Source organism: Helianthus annuus, chromosome 12, assembly GCF_002127325.2.
Source record: "Helianthus annuus cultivar XRQ/B chromosome 12, HanXRQr2.0-SUNRISE, whole genome shotgun sequence".
Taxonomy (NCBI): Eukaryota; Viridiplantae; Streptophyta; class Magnoliopsida; order Asterales; family Asteraceae; genus Helianthus; species Helianthus annuus.
Window position 1 is genome coordinate 61,288,083 of NC_035444.2, and position 20,366 is coordinate 61,308,448.

Sequence of the window (20,366 nt, forward strand, 5' to 3'; positions counted from 1 at the left end):
TAAAAATGGTTCTTAATAATGTAGTGGTTTCATCTCCACTAAATGCTTCTACATTATTTCCTAGCCCCGACTTGACCCGACTACGATGACCGACCCAAAAATTTTAATGTTTGGTTTGGTTGTGAAAAATTCTAACACAAAAAAATTTACCCCAATGAAAAAAAATCTTGGGTTCGCCACTGAATGAAACTACCCATAAAAGAGATGGAGTTGCCTCTAATTCAGTTACCTCTCTTGCCTCCGAAACTGTTTTTTAACCACTATCAATAATTAGTTATAATATAAGTGGTGATAATTGGTGTACTTCACGAGTAAAAGTTTAGGAGTTCAAATTCCGGAAAATGTAGATTGTGGTGTTTTTATCTTAAAAACTATAGGAATTACTGTTAAAAAAGTATCATGTAACATCAAATTAGATTTATAATCGTTTCTTATGTGTAACATGTCTATGTGACTCCATAGTTACACTCGTTTACTATACATTTTTGTAGTGACAGTGAGACTACCACTTGTGGGTACTATGTAGTTCGATTCTCAATTCCAACCGGGCCCATCATTGTTCACCACTTCTCGAATCTATTGAGAACACCGAAATTCATAACCTTGTTTCAATTCAAGATCAAGTAGAAGTAATAAAGACTTTACACAAAAAAATAGCCTCATCATTGGGACTTTCATAGGAAAGGCCCATGGCCCATTTTCACTATTGGTTAGGTTGAGTGGAGTTGTGGTTAGTTCACTGTTGCCTGGCGAATGGTTATAATTTCGAATAAACCAACATGATGCATAAATGCGGTCCATTAAAAAAGCAAACACATCGGCTGACAAAAAACATATATCTTGTAAAACGAGAGAGATGGTAATAGTCACAGGACGGAGGTGCTATAAATCCTTGAGCAGGACAATGGAAAACAACTTTGAAGTAGTGTTGTAAAAAAGATAACATGTGTAACACCTCAAATTCCGGATGTATTTTAAAGACTTTATAAAGTTTATACAAAGTATATGTTGGGGGCAAATGAAACCTTATAAACTCATAGGGGCCAACAAATCAATTAAGGAAACTTAATTTGAGAAAATAAGAAAAAGCTAGAGAATAAGTATATGGAAAGAGATAAAAGATTAGAGAGTAAGTGGGTGAAGGAATTAAAAGGGTGGTTAAATTAACATTCTAGTAACAAGAAATAAAAGATTAAGAGGTTTACAACAATCTACAAAGGAAATTATTGGCAAGTATTTCTCCATGTCAAAAACTATAAGTCTTTGATGAGTTTTTGGTAAAATGATGATATAATATGTAAATCATTATGACATGTTTTAGGTATGTTTTCTTCATGATTAGGTGAAAAGCATAAACTTCCATTGCTGACGAGTAGATCACTATGATAGGGTTTTGTCTTATAAATGGGAGTGGAAAAATATTATAGTTATGAGGAGACCCAAAATAGCCTTGAAGTTCTTATTGATAAAATAAAAAATGTGACTTTTGAGGGGGGATTGAACAGTTGGCTACCAATTAATTGAACATATTCGGTTAGAGGGTCATGCAAAATCGATTTCCTATGAACGACTTGTTTAAAGTTGAGGAAGCTATTTCGGGCTCGGCTATAAGGAAAAGGTGCATCAAATCCATTATCGTGGTGGCATGTTGGAACTTATGGAAAGCTCGAAATAACTGGATTTTCAACAATGTTTCTGTCAATATTGAGAGGATATGTGGAGAAGTTAAAAGTTATAGCTTTCTTTGGGTTAAGAACCTTTCAAAGATGGGATCTTTAGACTGGCATAGATGGAGATTTTTCGATGTATAATATTGACTGAAATTGTAGTGGTTCGTGGGCCTTGCTAGCTTCTTGCTAGTAGGCCTTGTTTGTTTTTAATAAAAAGCGTTGTTAAAAAACCATATGAAATATGAGTTTTTATGAATAAAGTTCGTGTTTCTTCTTTATTGTGTTAAAACTATTGCTCTTACACCTGAATGTAAAATTAGATTGAAGTGTAGAAAAACTACAACTAGAAATGCTTTAATTGATTTGTAAACTCGGGGTTGCCTAAAGTTAACCCTGTATTAATTATCAAAATAAGTTTGTGAGAGAAAGTCACTATTCAATTTGATTTGTACTTTATGCTATAACTAGGTGTTGCCCCGTCCGCGTTGCGGGGCGATGGCCGAATAATTCTTAACCAATTAAAAAAATAGTACCATAGTTTTGCTAGAAAGAAATAGTAAAAAGAGTGTTAGGCAGCTCCTTGACACGATTTTTAGCTGGGGGCAAAGTCATATTTTTATTTTAACTTGGGGGAAAATCATTTTTTTTTTCCCGAGGGTAAAATCCTAATTTTTAGCTAGGGGAAAACCATATTTTTATTTTGCACTGGGGGCAAAAAAACGTAATTTTGAATTGAGAGTGATATCGTAATTTTGAACTGAGGGGAAAATCGTAAATTTTAGCTGGGGGCAAAAGCATAATTTTATTTTGAACTGGGAGCAAAGACGTAATTTTAAACTGAGGGAAAACCGTAATTTTAAAGTGGGTATAAAATAATAAACTGGTGTAAAATCGTAATTTTGAGCCGGGGGGAAAACAAAATTCTATTTTGAACTGGGGCGAAAACGTAATTTTGGCTGAGGGTAAAAGCGTAATTTTTTTACCGAGGGCGAAATCGTATTTTCGGTTCGTAATTTTGAGGTAGAGGAAAACCATAATTTTATTTTTAGCTGGGGCCAAAAAAGTAATTTTAAACTGATGGTGAAATCATAATTTTGAACCAAGGGAAAATGTAATTTTGAGCTGAGGGCAAAAGAATAATTTTATTTTGAACTGGGGGCGAAGACGTAATTTTAAACTGGGGGCAAAACCGTAATTTTAAAGCGGGTATAAATAAAAAGCTGAGGGTAAAATCGTAATTCTTGAACCAAAGGCAAAATCGTAATTTTGAGCTGCTGGCAAAAAGGTTATTATATTTTTTAGTTGGGAGAAAAGCGTAATTTTAAACCGGTGGCAAAACCGTAATTTTAAAGTGGATATAAAATAATAAAATGGTTGGTCTAATAGGGGAGGGGCGGCCGCCCATTTCGACCAATGACAGGGAAACACTATTCCCTGCCATGGTATTTGTATATGTTGAATAATAATATTTGAAAGCTTGTACAAGTCAGCATAAGGTTTGTTTGTTTCATTAAACTAGTATAAAGCCTCACGTTGCGATGGGGGACGTCACACTATGGTAAATGATAACAACACTAACTTAAATACAAAATACACATTGAACAATACTAACAAAAAATATGATGATCGACACAAAGCAATCACACAATTGACATTCGTTTTTTCATCACATGGTGTAATCCGCTCTTTTGGTATCCTTAGACATGTGACAGTGGTTATGAATTATGATTCAATTTGGCAACACTTACAAAACACGTTGTTTATAGAATCTATAATTAGCAAGCAAATGAAAATACGTTGTTTATTGAATCTAGAGTTAAATGATATTTTAGTCCATGTGGTTTGCACTATATTTCCAGTTTAGTCCAAAGGTTTGAAACGTTGCCATTTTAGTCCAAATAGTTTTAAACGTTGTTATTTTAGTCCACTGGGTTAACTTCATCCCTTTATTATGTTAACTAGAAGAGCATTTCGGTTATTTTATATGTAATTCTGTTAACTAGAAGGGCAATTCGACCATGTAAAATGAACAAATTACCCTTCTAGCTAACATAAAAAATGGACTGAGTTAACCTAGTGGACTAAAATGGCAACGCTTGAAACTCTTTGAACTAAAATGGTAATATTTCAAACCTTTGGACTAAACTGTCAAAATAACCCAAAACATAAGAGCTAAAATGTCATTTAACTCTAAAATCTATGATTATCAACGTACGTGATTATCACAAGCAAATGAAAGTGATTTATATCCTAAAAAAGTGATGGAAGAAAAATTATAACATGGTGGAATAGAAAAATACACAATGGGCCGGTTTTGATTATAATGGGCCGACCGGTTTACAACAAACCAAAATCAATGGGCTTAACATGGATACCCATCTCACAGCCCAAATCACATGAAGAAAGGTAGCAACACTCCATAACCAAAACTCCTCAAACCTTCACTTCCATTTTCAACACAAAAAACTACCGATCATCGCATCTCCAAATCATCTTCAATTTCACAAATCTCACTCCACAACGAACTAAAATCTCATCGAGCTACACGCAGATTCATCGATTGATCGATCAGAAATCAGATCTGAAATCTCAAACAAATTCAGCAACCGTACGGATCTGATCCGTCGATGGCAGGGGCGGCCTCTGCGCTGTTCCTTCTCGACATCAAAGGCCGTGTTCTGGTGTGGCGCGACTACCGAGGCGATGTTTCTGCAGTGCAGGCTGAGCGGTTCTTCACTAAACTCATAGAGAAAGAGGTTGATTTGATTTGTGTGTTTTGATTTGATTAAAATTAAATTATGAATTTGTTTGTTTAGCTTCTAATTTGTAGTGCAGGCGTGTTATAAGGTGAGTTGTTAGTATCGTTAGTTTGAATTATGCTTGTTTAGTAGGTTTAGGAATTAGATCGAGCACTTGCTGATCTAATTGGAAACGTAAAAGTGTATACTATTGTTTGACTGTATGTTTCTGCATTTATTTGTTTATAATAGATTCTGAATTTGTTTATTAAGCTCCTAATATGTATAGCAGGTTTACGTTAAACTGAGTTGTTAGTATTGTTAGTTTGAAATATACTTTGTTTAGTAGGTTTAGGAATTGGATTGAGAACATGTAAATCTGATAGAAAACTTAGAAGCTTGTACTATCTGTTTGATTGTATGTTTCTGCATTTTTTCTAGTATACTATATTTTGAATTTATTTACTATTGTCGTAAGTGTTTTAAACCTAGAAGTGGATCTATATGAAGTTCCTGATTTGTATAGTTATAGCAGGTATGTTGAAGTGAGTTGTTCGCATTGTTAATTTGAATTATGCCTGTTTAGTAGGTTTAGGAATTAGATCGGAAACATGTTGATCTAGTAGAAAACCTAGAAGTTTGTACTCTCTGTTTGATTGTGCGTTTCTGCATTTTTTGTATATATTAAAATATAGTAACAATTAAAGGCATAGATTCTGAATTCGTTTATCATCGTAATTCGTAAGTGTTTTAAACCTAGAAGTGAATCAATATTAAGCTCCTGATTTATATAGTTATAGCAGGTATGGTAAATTAAGTTGTTCGCGTTGTTAATTCGAATTATGCTTGTTTAGTAGGTTTATGAATTCGATCGAAAACAGGTAAATTAATAGGATACCTAGAATTTTAGACTATCTGTTATAATTATAAATTATAAAGTGTGGTAACAACTGAACCAAAGGAATAGTGAATGTGAATTATTGTTTCATCTGGAATTCTGGACCGGCTAGGTTAATATTGTAACCAAGTGGCCATCCATGCTTGTTGATGTTGAATTTAGTTTTTATTGTTTGTATGCATGCAAATGGGTGCATCTAATCTGTTTATGGTGTTTTGATGAACCTCAGGGTGATCAAGACGCTCAAGATCCTGTTGTATATGATAATGGTGTCACCTATATGTTTGTACAACACAACAATGTATATCTGATGACTGCATCGAGGCAAAACTGTAATGCTGCTAGCCTTCTCCTGTTTCTACATCGTGTAGTTGATGTAAGCACTGTTGGTAACTGAATCAATTAACCATTATTTTTTGTTGTTTGTAACTTAAAAATATATCGTCACTTTGCTCATAAACTCTTTAAACTTATTTTTAATGATACTTCTAATTAATACGTGAAGCAAAATTAAGCTTCTAACATTAATCAAGTTCTTGTTTGTTGTTGGTGACAGGTATTTAAGCATTACTTTGAGGAACTAGAGGAGGAATCACTTAGGGACAACTTTGTGGTCGTGGTATGCATATTTTGCGATATATTCTCAGGAAAATGTTGATTTTTTTTTTGAAAGCTTAAACCCTACGGACTTCCATTGGATTTGCATATAAGTCACCGGACTTTGTTTTTGCATAATTTAGTCTGAACACATAAAAAATCAATGTAAAGTCTCTTTATATAAAGTGTAGGGACTTGATTACGCAACAAAGGGCATATTTTTCGTGTTTCTATAAGTCTAGGGATTTAATCATGCAGGAAACATATATGTCAAAAATAAAGTCAACTTTTTCATAGAGTTTCTGTAAGGGATTTAATTATGTAAAAATGATATCTAAGGACTTATGTGCAAGTTTTAGCGAAGGTACATAGGCTTTCTTGCGGACCTATATTCTCACTAGATATGTCACTATAGTGTCACTAAATCCAGGGGATGTAATCATGTATAAATAAAATACAAGGACATATATGCTCACTAAATATGACACTATAAGAGGGGCAAAACCTGAAGCATTTTGATATGTTACAGTATGAATTGCTTGATGAAATGATGGACTTTGGTTACCCTCAATTCACGGAAGCTAAAATTCTCAGCGAGTTTATCAAGACCGATGCTTACAGGATGGAAGTTACACAGAGGCCTCCTATGGCTGTCACAAATGCAGTGTCTTGGCGTAGTGAAGGGATACGATACAAGAAGAATGAGGTAGGTCTTTCTGTCAGAGCTAGATAATTAGGAGTATGAAATTACAAAAAAAATAAAAATAAAATCTTTTTGTCTTGTTCAGGTGTTTTTGGATGTTGTGGAGAGTGTGAATATACTCGTCAACAGTAACGGTCAAATAGTTAGGTCAGAGGTTGTTGGGGCGCTGAAGATGAGAACTTATCTGAGGTAATATGATTTACACTTGTTCTTTTGCTAGATATCGTATACCATCCTATCACTGTCCACTGAACTAGTTGTAGATATTCTTTTTATCATGTCTTGTCTATAATGTTAAGCTGTAACCTTTAGACATTTAAATGTATATAATTTCTATATGCTAATGAGCTTGTTCTAGGTCTTCTAGTAGGAGTTTTGACGTAAAGATAATTCTTGCCTGATTCTATTGAGATTAGAAGATAATTTTGATTACCTGACTTTTTTGACCATATTCTTCCCACCTAAAAAAATACTAATAATAACAACTAACAAGCCTTGTCATTAATATCAATGAGAATAAGAAATCATAGCTATACATGAAGGAATACTTAGGGAGTAATAAGAAATGTATGTTGTATGAGAGTATATTCTGAATTCTACTGCTCATATGAAAGAGCTGTTGAACTTAAGTTTTAACAGGAGATGATACGATACACACGTGTGAGCAGAATGTGAACCGAATACAAACTTGGGATTTTTTGAAAATTGAGTCATGTTTGTTTTGTTGATCTGGATAGATTTCTGCACGCCAGTACTATTATGTCACTCTCCAACACGGTTGCTTAAACATGTCGAATAATCACATAATTTTGTGCAACTACTAAATAGTGATGTGTCATTACTTGCAGTGGTATGCCTGAGTGTAAACTTGGGCTGAACGATAGAGTACTATTGGAGGCACAAGGACGATCTTCTAAGGGAAAAGCTATTGACTTGGATGACATCAAGTTTCATCAGTATGTCTTTAAACCCTTCATTGTTAAATAACCCTGTGCAGTTAATGAGGTAAAAAATCGGATATCGGTCGAAGACCGATATTTGAGATATAGGTTATCACGGCGGAATATCGGTAATTTTAATAACATTCAGGAAATATATATAGAGAGAAAGTGTAATGTACAATCTGGCTTAACGTACAATGCGTACGATGTGAGGATTCCGCATGTTATAAACTTTTAAACGTCCAAAACCATAAAGCCGCATGTTGAAAATCGTTAATCCGCATGCAGAAACCAAATCCGCATGTTTATGACCAATTCCGCATGTTGAACATCAATCCGCATGTTTGAACCATAAATCCGCATGACCCAGTATCCGCATGTTATAAACCCAAATCCGCATCCGCATGTTATATTTTCACATCGTACGTTAAGGCCAATTGTACGTTAACTAACCCCTATATATATATATAAATAGAGAGTGAGAGAGAGAAATTTAACACTAACAATTCAGTATACTCTCCTATTATTAATAAATTAATCTTTTGCAACTTGCAAACACTAACAATTGTAGCAAGTAGGAACTGATTAAGACTTTAACCACTTACATTTAACAATGAAGACTTCAAACACTAATACGAACAATAAGAAGAAAGATGAATCATGAATGGTAGAACTAAGAAGAAAGGTACTGATATCGGGAAAATTGGTATATACCGGTCGATATCGCCGATAATACTGGTAACAATATTCTGGCCGATATTTGACACCGATATTTTACATGGGGACTGATAACCGATATATCATAGATATTAACTGCATAGATTTTAACCATAACATTTGTGAAATCATTTTATATTTAAAAAATGGTGTTGAAACATATAATATTAATATATTATAATCATATTTAACAGAATAACAGACTATTTACATAAAAATGATAAAAATTAGGGAAATTTTATGGGCCAATTCTGGTTATATGGGTCAAACTGGTGAAACTTAAAAAACATATTAGAAAAGGAAACAGGTCTAATGGGGTTTAAAATGACCCGTTACCAGCCTGCTTAATTCACCACCTCTAATTTTTAACCATTTTCGCACATTTTTGTTGCGTTTATCACTATCTGCTGCTAGATTCAGTCAATATGCAATTTTGATATAGGTGCGTGCGTTTGGCCCGTTTTGAAAATGACCGGACGATATCTTTTGTACCTCCTGATGGAGCTTTTGACCTCATGACATATCGACTAAGTACTCAGGTACTTTGCAGTTTCTTCCATCACCACCAAAAAATTAACAATAAACATCCCTTTTTACCTAACTATATTGGATTTTGGTGCTTTCTTTCAGGTAAAGCCTCTAATATGGGTGGAAGCTCAAATTGAAAGGCATTCTAGAAGCCGTATGGAAATAACCGTGAAAGCACGGAGCCAATTTAAGGAGCGTAGGTATTAATGCTTCCAGTGTCTAATTTTCTAGCTGCTGTTTAAAGAGTTGAAAATGCCAACTCTGGTTTAATCTATTGCTTTGACAATGCAATCTTTGGTTAAATCTATTGCTTCTTTTTCATGGTATTGCTTTGGCAATTTCATCTCATTTACTTATAAATGGGTTGATTTGGCTAGTGTTTTATCTCTCATGCATCAAACGGTAAAATAAAAAAAGTGATCCAATAACCGACCCATTTAAAGTTCGGGTTAGTTCGGGACAGGTTGTTCGGTTTTTTATTTAGATGTAAATGAAAATAAATGTTTTTTTTTTTACAAAAATATCATCAAAATTTATATTGCTATTAAAAATATATCATCAACATTCAAACATCATTTGACAATATAATATTATAATGTTCAAAAGTCTCAAAACTTAGGTAGTGTGCGTTTCACATAATTGAATGGAATCTTGATGGAATTGGAATTGAACAACATAAGGAAAGGAATCTACATTCCAATTCCATCCAAATTTCATTCCATTTTGCAAAACAAACACACCTAAATTACAAATCAAATTTCAAATTTCTGCGCGAATTCCCATTCCAATTCCATCACAATCCAGGAAACGAACAGTACCTTAATGTTCCAGATACTAGAGACTCCAAACCAAAAAGCATTTATAAAAACAATAAATGTTCAGTTTTTTTTTCGGGTTTCGTGTTTCGGGTTTTTGGCCAGATATAAGTGACCCGATAACCAACCCATAGAAGATTCGGGTTGGTCAGGTTCGGGTTTTTCAGGTATCTCTAGTTTGGGTTCGGGTGACTTTGAATTCGGGTCGGGTTTCAGATAAAAATGGACAGCCCTACTCACTTCGCACTCCATTTTGCTACCTCTAGGATTACTGTCTAAAAAATAAGAACATTTAAATTTGACTGTTTTGACTTTGCAGCACTGCAACAAATGTTGAGATTGAATTACCTGTGCCTGCTGATGCAACCAATCCAAATGTTAGGACTTCCATGGGATCAGCTGCCTATGCACCAGAAAGCGATGCCCTTAGCTGGAAAATAAAATCATTTCCAGGTGGCAAGGTAAACCTTATATATATGATATGGTGTTCATCTACACTTACCAATTTCATGTGTTGACCAAGTCAAAGTTAAAAATTCTGTTGGATATTTTAGGAATACATGTTGAGAGCAGAGTTCAAACTTCCTAGTATAACAGCGGAAGAAGCAGCCCCGGAGAGAAAAGCTCCTATTCGTGTGAAGTTTGAGATACCATATTTTACAGTTTCAGGAATACAGGTAACCCTTCTCAGTTTCTCCTTTTGCATTTTGGGTCATGTTTTTTTTTTTTTTTTGAAGTAACAAGTCAAGTTTAGTGAGTTAAATTTTAATGTAGGGAAAACTACATGAAATAGAAATGAACTTCCACCTTTTTTAGATTGAGTAAAATGGCATTTTCGTCCCTGAGGTTTGGGCAGTTTTGCAACTTTCGTTCAAAGGTTTGTTTTTCCGCATCTGGATCAAAAAGGTTTAAAATCTCTCCGTTTTCATCCGGCTTGTTAACTCCATCCATTTTTCTCCGTTAAGCCAGGGGTATTTCCGTCGTTTTTGTTAACTTAAAGAGCAACTCGGTCTTTTTCACTTAAAGGGCAATACTTGTACTATATGCTAAATGCTTGTACATAAAGTGAAAGAAACCGAGTTGCCCTTTAAGTTAACGAAAATACCCCTGACTTAACAGAGAAAAATAGATGGAGTTAACGAGCTAGATGAAAATGGCAAGATTTCAAACCTTTTGGATCTAGATGCGAAAAAACAAACATTTGGACGGAAGTTGCAAAACTTGTCAAACCTCAGGGACGAAAATGGCATTTTACTCGTTTTAGAAGCTAGCTTTAAACTAGGCACTGCCATGCAAATAGAAACAAACTTCCGATTTGTTACTGATTTTAGCAATATCTAAAAGTTACAAGTTCGAAACATTGATTTTTTCTATAATAATATGTCTAAAAGTTAGAAAATGTCAAATCAAATACCGTGTGGCATATAATACACTAAAATGAGTCATGACGCAATATCTTATGCCATAACTCTTTGAAAAATAACATTTAAGTGTAAGTGACCAGCTACACCACTATCAGTAATCTTTCCACACCACAGTTTTCTCTCATTCTAGTATTCCACACACGCTTAACACATTTTTTTCCGCACGTTTTAGTGTTATTTACATAAATCATTTTTTTCTTTCTAGTTCTCAGATAAGTTGTAAGACATAGGGTTCATAATCAACACAACTCGACTTGAAATAAATCCTTGCTACTCGTATAGTTTTGCTGATTTTTTTTTTTACTTTTATAGTATATTACAAAGAAAAAAATGAAACACAAATCGTCATTTTAGCTCTATAAGTAGGGTCCATAATCAACATGACTCGCCTTGATTAAGCTAATATACATTCTTTTGGATTTTACAGGTCCGTTACCTTAAAATCATTGAGAAAAGCGGTTACCAGGCTCTTCCATGGGTGCGATATATAACAATGGCAGGCGAATATGAACTAAGGCTCATGTGAAACCTTATTCCAAGCAAGTGTTTTGTATTTAAATACATTTACAATTTAAATGAGTTGTTCGTCAAGCAAAAATTTTACTCTCATGCACCGGTTTTTGTATTTGTTGTGCACAATCATCAGTAATCTTTACTACGATTGAATATAACACAATTCTTCATGTTTTAGGTTAGAGGTGATGGATGAATAAGTTGAGTGATTGAGTAAACGTGTTTGGGCTAGTTCGCCATCCATTTAGTGTTACGAGGGGTCCATAAGATGTAGACATAAACGTCTTGATGGGTGGATGTTGTGACAAACAGCCATCCGACTTTCGGAAGAAAATTCGTTTGTTTAGCTCTTGGACACCTTTTAGTTGGTTTTCTTCAGTTTTAGTATTGTTTTGATTTCATTTTCTTGTAAAAACACACTATTTTTGTTTGATTTCATTTCTCTTTGTAAAAACACAGTATTTTTATTTGATTTCATTTTCATTGTAAAAACACGTGAACCATGGATTTTATTAAAACGTATTTTTATTAGATTTGACGTTTATCAAATTCCGAATATCCTTTGAATAAGTGGGTTTGATTTATTGGGTTTACATACCAACTTTCTTCTCAAAGATTACCATGGTTGTAAAAGTCAATAGACGCTTTCTAGTCATAGTTGAGAGTACCCGGCCTTTGCAGAGAGTACTTGGGCCTCGGCAGCTTGCCTTGTCAGCCTCCCTCCGAGGCCTTGTTTTACAACAGTGAAGATTACTATCTTTTATTTTAATTCTACAATGCACGACCTAAAAATTATGTTTTAACTGGATTCTAGTACAGTTTTGTCATTGAAGCAATTTTCGGGACACTTCAAAATCTGAGTTCAAAGTTTTAATAACCTAACGATTCTTGAAATTCGTTAGAAAAAGTGTGTTCCAAACCCTCGTATCCAAACCCACCTTGTGAAGCTTCTCATCATACATCATACATGTGATTGAAAAAATGTATACACCTGCACTCCAAAATCACGATTTCTTTTTTACATTTTGCAAATAAACGTCATTTTAAGTAGTAGGGGAAAAAATTTCCTCGTTCACTCCAAAAACAAAATAATTTTACTTATCAAACCATGAAAAAGTGACGTTGCATTGTTAGACTATTCATAGTGGTTTGGCGCTCCTTTTCAAATGGAGGGTTTTCATTGGTTGTAAGAAAATTCCACACACGTATCCATTCATCTCTCCTCACACCGCCCTTGGCGCCCAGGAACCGTGTCTAGCGCTTAAAGATAGCTAATGTGTAAGTGTGGTTAACCTACTACACTCGGCCTTAGCCAGGGGCTAAATGGTTAATCTTGATACTTATAAGAAACTTTCGTTACTCTAGAAAACAACAGGGTTATAAACGGAACACCATCAAATCATAAAGGTCCTTTTAATGACACTCAGTACTAGTCGGTGTCGCCAAAATTGGGGAAATTTTGGGTCTAAAACCCTAGTTCTACTCACGCTGTTACGAAGGTATTTTGCTTTGTAATTCTAACCTAATTTCATGCTCATTGTGTTATTTGTTTAAATTATAAGTTTGATTTAGCAGTGTTCATGAATTCGATCGATTTTGAGAGTTTAATTAGGGTTATATGGTTCTTCTATGCTATAGATCATTATAGATACGTTTAACGATGTAGATTAACCTAGAATTCTCGTGTTGTGCATTAAACTTTGTGTCTGTTTTTGGTTTTGTTGAAAAATTAAGAGTAGAGTTAGAATTAGGGTTTACATTATGCATATTTGCCACCAGTTATGCATGTTTTGAATACTGTTAAATTTTGTTTTGTAGGATTTTCTGTTAAAATGTGTGAACTATAGTTATTTTTATAAGAAAATTGTAAAACTATTGCTAGTGATTTACATAGTGATATCTGATGTCAATACAACTTCTTTTGTGGCTTGAAAGATGTTATTTGAATTTTGAAGCTCTGTTTAGGGCTGTGTGTGAGTTGATTTGGGGTATGTTTATCTCTAATTGGTTAAATTGGTAGTTTAAAAAAGGTTAGTTGAAAAGAAGATTGGTTGAATGGGTTGACTCTAATGTATGATTGATGCATGAAACCTCCTAATTCATATATTCAGAAGGTTAGATCATTACTAAAATTATATAATTTTTTGTGATCATATATGACAGTAGTTGACCATAAAATTTTGTACAAAATGTGTTTTCGTGTCAACCCAAAGCAACCTGGCCTGTTTTGACCTATGCTAAAAGTGACCTGTTTTGGCCCGCTACACAATCCGAACTGTTCATTTTGCCACAATCGCCTCTAGTAAACTTAGGGCTGATAATTTCTGACACCGACCTGTGAACATGACACGGAGTTAAACAGGTTTGAGTTTTAGTTATGCAGGTTTCGTGTCATAAACAGGTCAACGTGTTTATGACAGGAATACATTTGTTTCTAAACAGGTAGGTGTTCGTGTTTGGGCAATTGACACTTTAGTTAATCTTGTTGAGTTGTTGTGTTCATGTTTGGCACCCATGTTAATTTTGTCGTGTCTAATCCGTTTAACATGTTTAGACCTGTTTTGCCAGCCCTAGTAACTGTTGCTTAAATAGCCATCCAATTGACTTGCCGTTAACATTTTTTACCTAGCTGAGTTATAACTACTTTATGACCCCGTTTGTTGCTTTACAAAGTTTTCACCTATATTCACTCAATTGTGGTCTAATAGTTTTCTTTTTAAAAATGTAAATCCGATAGAATTAATTTATTCGAGATATCTGTAAGCAATCTATACCAGTCTTTGAAAATTGGGATTTCCAAACTTTTTGAGTGATAAAAAGTTTGAATTGTAGAACTAAAGTAAGATCTATCAACTCAAGCTATGGTTGATTGGTGGATATCTTTGGTGGGGGCCGCAGTTCCCGCACTGGTGGCGGGCCAAGCAATACGAATGAAGAACCGAAGAGCAGAAGAAGAACGATTAAAGAGCGCTAGAGGTCGTGAAAAAAGTTCTGATGATATTTTTGTGTGTGAAAGGGTGTGCACTTCAAAACGGATGCTAAAGAAAGTCGGGTCATTTTCTAAAGACCCCGAGCCAAACACATGTGTCACGGTTTGCGGTGTCTCTGAGCTTGATGCTTGTGCTGATGCGTGTGCCCGAACCGTTTGTGTGAACCAGCATCAAGTTCCAAACTGGAATGATATCTGTTTGAAGAGGTGCCAAAGTGAGTGCTTAAAGCTCTCAAACTCTTCAATTTTGCCTTGATGATATTTACTGTATTTTCGTCGTTTTGAAAATATTTCGATTTCTGTTGTGAATTCATGATATTGAAGTTTGATCAACGGGTTATGTTTTAATATGACATCTTTTTGGTCTGAGTCGAGCACGGGTCAGGTTGGGTTGGGTTGACATGAAACACAAGTTGATTCGGTATATGTTTTAGTGACATTTATTTGACCTTTTTATCGCAAGCCAAATCGGTAAATCCCATATAAATGCAAAAACCCATTTTTTGCGCAAAATTGTTTGTTCTTGTAATCCTTTTTTTATAGCAAGAACAACTGTTTGTTTCACATTCCATTCTCCAATTTCTCTTAATATTTTACTCACAAGTTTCCGGTTACCCTCTATATATAGAGTTACTAATACTCACATTTTAGAGATGGAGAGTAAAATGAAGAGTGAGATGTGAAAACGATTATTAAAGTTTTCAACTTAAAATTTATTCTTTAGCTCTATATCAAGCCCTTTATTTATCAATAAACATAGATTTGCGTTTTGGGTGAATAGTGACTTGATATTTTTATAAACTTCATTCACTTTCACTTCTTCTATTTTAAATAATAGACTAGTTTTATTTTTCTTTTATAATTTCGTACCTTAGCTTCTTTTTAGGGATGTTGAATTTAAATAACCTCAACTTTCACCAATTGGCCGATAACACTACCAACTTTCGATTCGTACGCCAACACTCCCAACTTTCAACTTATTGGCCAATAACACTCTCTAACTAACTGAATCCTAACCCAGTTAGTTTTTGCTGATGTGGCATCTGACATCTACTAACTATGTTAGGGTTATGTTAGTTAGGAGTGTTATCGTTCAATAAGTTGAAAGTTGGGAGTGCTGGCGTACGAATCGAAAGTTGAGAGTGTTATCGGCCAATTGATGAAAGCTGAAGTTATTTAAATCCAATATCCCTTCTTTTTATTAAAACTAAATACACAGCCACGTTTGTTGTTGTTATTGTTGTTATTATTATTGACATTTCGATACATGTTTAATTGAAAACAAAGTTGTATTCGAAATGACGGTTCGTTGACGAACCGAGCCAGTACCGACCTAACGTAGGTTGGTACTAGTGTCGGAGTTATCGATATTCGTTTTTATGGTTTTCGATTGATGTAAAACATGACTTTATTTTTTGGGTTATATCATACGTAACTAAATTATTGTAAATAATTTTTTGTTTAGGGCGTTTCAACCAGTCATATCTAATAAACTTTGTTGGGTAAATATCTCTATAAATAATTATTAGTCTTCGGAATATATCTCATAAACTTCGTTGGGTAAATATCTCTACAACAATTATTAGTCTTTGGAATATATCTAATAAACTTTGTTGGGTAAATGTCTCCAAAAATATATGGTTTATTTAGATGATATTTTTACCATCACTCAAACTAAAAGTAATTTCCATAATATAAATTAGCAACACATTCTTGGATTGTGTTGTTGTACCTCAAGCATATGGGGTTTTTTTTAAAAAATTGTGATTTTTCGCTTTTAACCCAAAAGTTTTCATCTTTTATATTTTAACACTTTTAATTTGTTTACTTTTACCCTAAAATTTTTCATCTTTTGTAATTTAACCAAAAACTTTTTTATTTATAATTTTGGTCTCCCATACTTTTTATGTTTCACAAGTTTTTCGTTTTACGTTTTGTTCTAAATTTTGCGAGTTAATACGTCGCAACGGGCGTGTGTAGTTCAACGTTTTTCGTCTATTTTTTCAGATTTGACAAGTATGTCGCAACGTGTCTATTTTCCCCCTTTGACAAGTTCGCCGCAACGGGCGGATCCTACGTTGACTTAGTTATTCTTTTTTACGTTATTTTGCGAGTTAACACGGCGCAACGTGCGTGTGTGGTTCAACGTTTTTCCGTCTATTTTTTATGTTATATGTTTCAGTATTATTTCTTCGTATTAACGCGCCGCAACTTCAGTATTGATAGTCGCTACCAACGGTGTGGCATTGATGTTATTTAGTATAGTTTTAGGCCCCCGCCGCAACACGGGGTGCTTAATTCTAGTTGTATTTAATTTTGAACACCTCTAAAAGTAGAAGTTATTTATTATTATTACTACCATTATTATTTTATATATATGTTTATGGGTAGTATGTGTATTATGATAATGATTTTTCAAGAGTATATTATCTATATCTTAAAATGCATGATCGGTGGATTATATATATTTTTTTATTTCACCATCAACTTTAAATGTCACACATTTCAACTCACATACTTTGGTATGTGACACCTTTACTTTTAACTTTTGATAATTGACTACTTTAATCTCTTATTTTTTTTCTACTTAATAACTTCACACTTTATTTTCTATAACATTTCAATTCTTTTATTTAAATTACTTTTACGACTTCACACCGCAACGTGCGAGACATTATACTCTTCTATGCTTACCATGTTAATGTCACGAACGTAATGTGTGTGACAAAGTAAAAAAAAACGAGTCACGTCATGCGCGGGCATCACACGTTAATGTCATCATCGTAACGCGTGTAATGAAGTCGAAACACAATGATATTGCCGCAACGCGCGGCACGAGTAAAAATATAGTTTTCTATAAAATAAAATTAAACGAAAATACGTCTCAAATAAATGCAAATTACGCTGGGCTAAACTATGATTAAGAAGGTATTCTTTACTTGAAAACTTTATAATACTTTCCCAACACTTCAAGACAATAATCATCAAGCTTCTTTAACATTCCACTAATCATTCTCCTTTTCCTTTTTTTTTCAGAAATCTCTCATATTTTATAAAATAATAGGTATTTTTTATATCATTTATAATTTAAAGTTTTTTAATTATTTTTTGAAAAATATTATCTTTTTAGGTTTTAGCGGCTATTTGTAGAGCGGACCTAGGTGGAAGGTTGGGTGGGCGGGCGCACCCCTTAAAAATATTTTTGGGTCCACCACTGGCCAGGATTACGTTTTTGTTACATGGTAGAGTTATATGCATAACTAGTCTACTATGATGAAGTGTGGCGTCTTATATCCTAATTGCTACAATATACAAAGTTTTGATTCTGGTGTCACATTTAATCTAAACAAAATTCCTTTATAAGAGGAAATCATATAATCCTACACCATTCTCTTTCTTTCTTCAATCGTTCCGATCAGGATAAGTGGGTTGGTTCGTTTCGTCCTCCTATCTACGCAATTCTCTGTCTTCGTTCGTGATCATGTTGGGCGAAATGTAGTTGTAGAGGAGCGGGGCTCTTCCCCCCTTTCCATTGAAGTAGAGAGAGCTTCCTTCCCCACCATTCCGGCCTATTATAGGGATTTTACCGATGCTGAAGGTAGCTTGCTTGCTTACCAAGCCACCCACTTGAGAAGCTAGTCGCTAGAAAGAAGCGACGAGGAAGCGAAGCTGTCTACGAAGCTTTGCTTCTCCCCCTGTAGTCGTAATACTCGGCTCGTCGCTACTTTAATTCAAAAGGTAACCGATGGTTCCCGACTTTCTCTGGTTTCCGCAACCATAACCCGTTTTCCGATTACATAAACTTTTTTCTTTTTCATAGCGATACGCTCTGAAAAAATTGAAGGATAAGCAACTCTTCTAGAAGCGGTAGCTTCCCGCCTCCTTCATTCCTACTGCCTCCTTCGGTGAGAAGTTCCCTTCCTTTTCTAAAAAAAAAAAAAGAAAATGCTTGATTGATCTGCTCAGTAAACGTACAAAGTGGACCGCTATTTGGCTGACCCCCTTCTTCCCATCATTTATCAAATTTGCGTATAAATTAAGATGTTAATAGTGCATTAAATCTCTATAATGTCAAAACTTAGTAGATTTTTTTTTGAACGGCAAAGGTTACATAATACACTTCTAAATTACACAAAACCTGATCAAAACTTGGTAGATTAAAGCACAAATTCACACGAATTCCTTCATCAATTTAGTACAAAAGTTATAATTACCATAACGTTTTGTAACTTTTGATACACGCCTTAAATTTTCTTTCCAAAAACATAATGATTAATCTTAGTACTTTAAGTAAAACTTTGTGGCTTTTGACCATATAAAGTCAAACTAGATTTCTTTTTTTAATATTTTAATTTTAACAAAAAATAGTCACTAATACTCATGCAAAACCAGCCATCTATCTCTCTTCCACCATATCATGCATGCTTTCTTCTTATATCAAACATTTGTCCATTCCATTCTAAAACTCACCTCTCTCTCTCTCTCTCTCTCTCTCTCTCTCTCTCACACACACACACACAAACACACACTTTTTTTACATGAACACCTTAGAACCTTGTAGAGAGAGACCCACAAATCCACAAACAAATAACATTTTATAGAGATAACAAAGAGGGTGTGTTAATGTGTTTATATATGATATGAAAGATGTCAAAAATTCTAGAGAGTAAGAGAAGCAATGAATTAGAGTTAAAGAAATGAAGGAAGCAATTAACCAATCAAGATTACCAACACCCAAAACAATCTTTCTTTCTCTTATCATCCTCTCTCTCTTCATCCTCATCTTTCTCTCTCTACAATCCCACAACTCTCTCCAAAAGCCCATATCCACCAACCCGACCCATGGCCTCAAGATCCGACCCGGATACACCTCCTACGACACCTACATCCACCATCAGCTCCAAAAAACCACCAACCCAAAACTCCGAAAAATATGGACCACAAGAGACTGGGCCCGGAAGATTCGGGTCTTCCAACGGTTTTTTAACCGTTTAAAACAAGAAAAACTGTTATCAACAACATCAAAGGCACTATGCATTGGGGCCCGGGTTGGGCAAGAAGTGGAGGCATTGAAACGGGTCGGGGTGAATAATTCAATCGGGTTGGATCTTGTACCGTACCCGCCTAATGTGATCAAGGGTGACTTTCATTACCAGCCGTTTGATGATGAGACTTTTGACTTTGAGTTTTCAAATGTGTTTGATCATGCACTTTACCCGGATAAATTTGTGGGGGAGATCCAACGGACGTTGAAGATTGGTGGGATATGTGTGTTACACGTGGCGGTTTCTAGACGGTCCGATAAGTACTCGGCCAATGATTTGTATAGCGTTGAACCTTTGAAGATGTTGTTTAATGGGTCGGAGCTTGTTCGGTCCAGAAAGGTTGATGGGTTTGGGTTGGATACTGAGGTGGTGTTCAGAAAAAAGAAAAGTTGAGGAAATTATGATTTGCTCATTTTGGATGAACAAGATTAGTTATTATAGTTTTATAAATCAAGTATTTAATTAGAGTGTAATCATATTCTATATGCATGTGTATAAATATTGTAACATACATAGATGCATGTGTAACACCAACCACACCTTATCTAGTAATGTATTATATTATCTGTAAATTCTACATTATGTTCAAAACCAATGTTTTCGTAACCAGAGACCATCTACATAACTGGTCTGGTTGTGACGCCAACCAGTTGAAATTAATCAGTAGCTAGACCGGATATTTAAAATTTATTTATTTAAAAAAAAAAATCTTCCGGAATCTAATTTACTGATACGTTTACTACGTAAGTTTTAATTAATTTATTTCCTCCAGGCTAAACTAATATTGC

The 20,366-nt window shown here is 34.5% G+C and overlaps 3 protein-coding genes across 5 annotated transcripts; all 3 read left to right on the forward strand.

Annotated features, from left to right (window-relative positions):
* The first annotated feature begins 4,092 nt into the window (after positions 1-4,092).
* LOC110895091 (AP-1 complex subunit mu-2) lies at positions 4,093-12,075 on the forward strand. Of its 2 annotated transcripts, XM_022142375.2 has the most exons (12): positions 4,121-4,426; positions 5,536-5,682; positions 5,863-5,925; positions 6,433-6,609; positions 6,692-6,795; positions 7,455-7,562; positions 8,707-8,803; positions 8,895-8,992; positions 9,927-10,068; positions 10,162-10,284; positions 11,459-11,570; positions 11,723-12,036. In XM_022142375.2, exons 1-11 carry the CDS (start codon positions 4,298-4,300, stop codon positions 11,555-11,557), a joined length of 1,287 nt encoding a protein of 428 aa, XP_021998067.1. In that variant the 5' UTR covers positions 4,121-4,297; the 3' UTR covers positions 11,558-11,570; positions 11,723-12,036. The 2 variants fall into 2 exon arrangements, with proteins under 2 accessions (XP_021998066.1, XP_021998067.1); XM_022142374.2 differs by having other exon boundaries at positions 4,093-4,426; positions 11,459-12,075.
* Positions 12,076-12,907: 832 nt separating this feature from the next.
* On the forward strand, positions 12,908-14,899 carry LOC110895092 (uncharacterized protein At5g64816). 2 transcript variants are annotated; one of them, XM_022142377.2, is made up of 2 exons: positions 12,908-13,043; positions 14,377-14,899. In XM_022142377.2, exon 2 carries the CDS (start codon positions 14,406-14,408, stop codon positions 14,787-14,789), a length of 384 nt encoding a protein of 127 aa, XP_021998069.1. In that variant the 5' UTR covers positions 12,908-13,043; positions 14,377-14,405; the 3' UTR covers positions 14,790-14,899. The 2 variants fall into 2 exon arrangements, with proteins under 2 accessions (XP_021998069.1, XP_035836493.1); XM_035980600.1 differs by having other exon boundaries at positions 12,969-13,043; positions 14,365-14,899.
* Positions 14,900-19,001: 4,102 nt separating this feature from the next.
* Positions 19,002-20,130, forward strand: LOC110895093. The gene has a single exon (XM_022142378.2). It carries the CDS (start codon positions 19,231-19,233, stop codon positions 19,969-19,971), a length of 741 nt encoding a protein of 246 aa, XP_021998070.1. The 5' UTR covers positions 19,002-19,230; the 3' UTR covers positions 19,972-20,130.
* Positions 20,131-20,366: the final 236 nt, after the last annotated feature.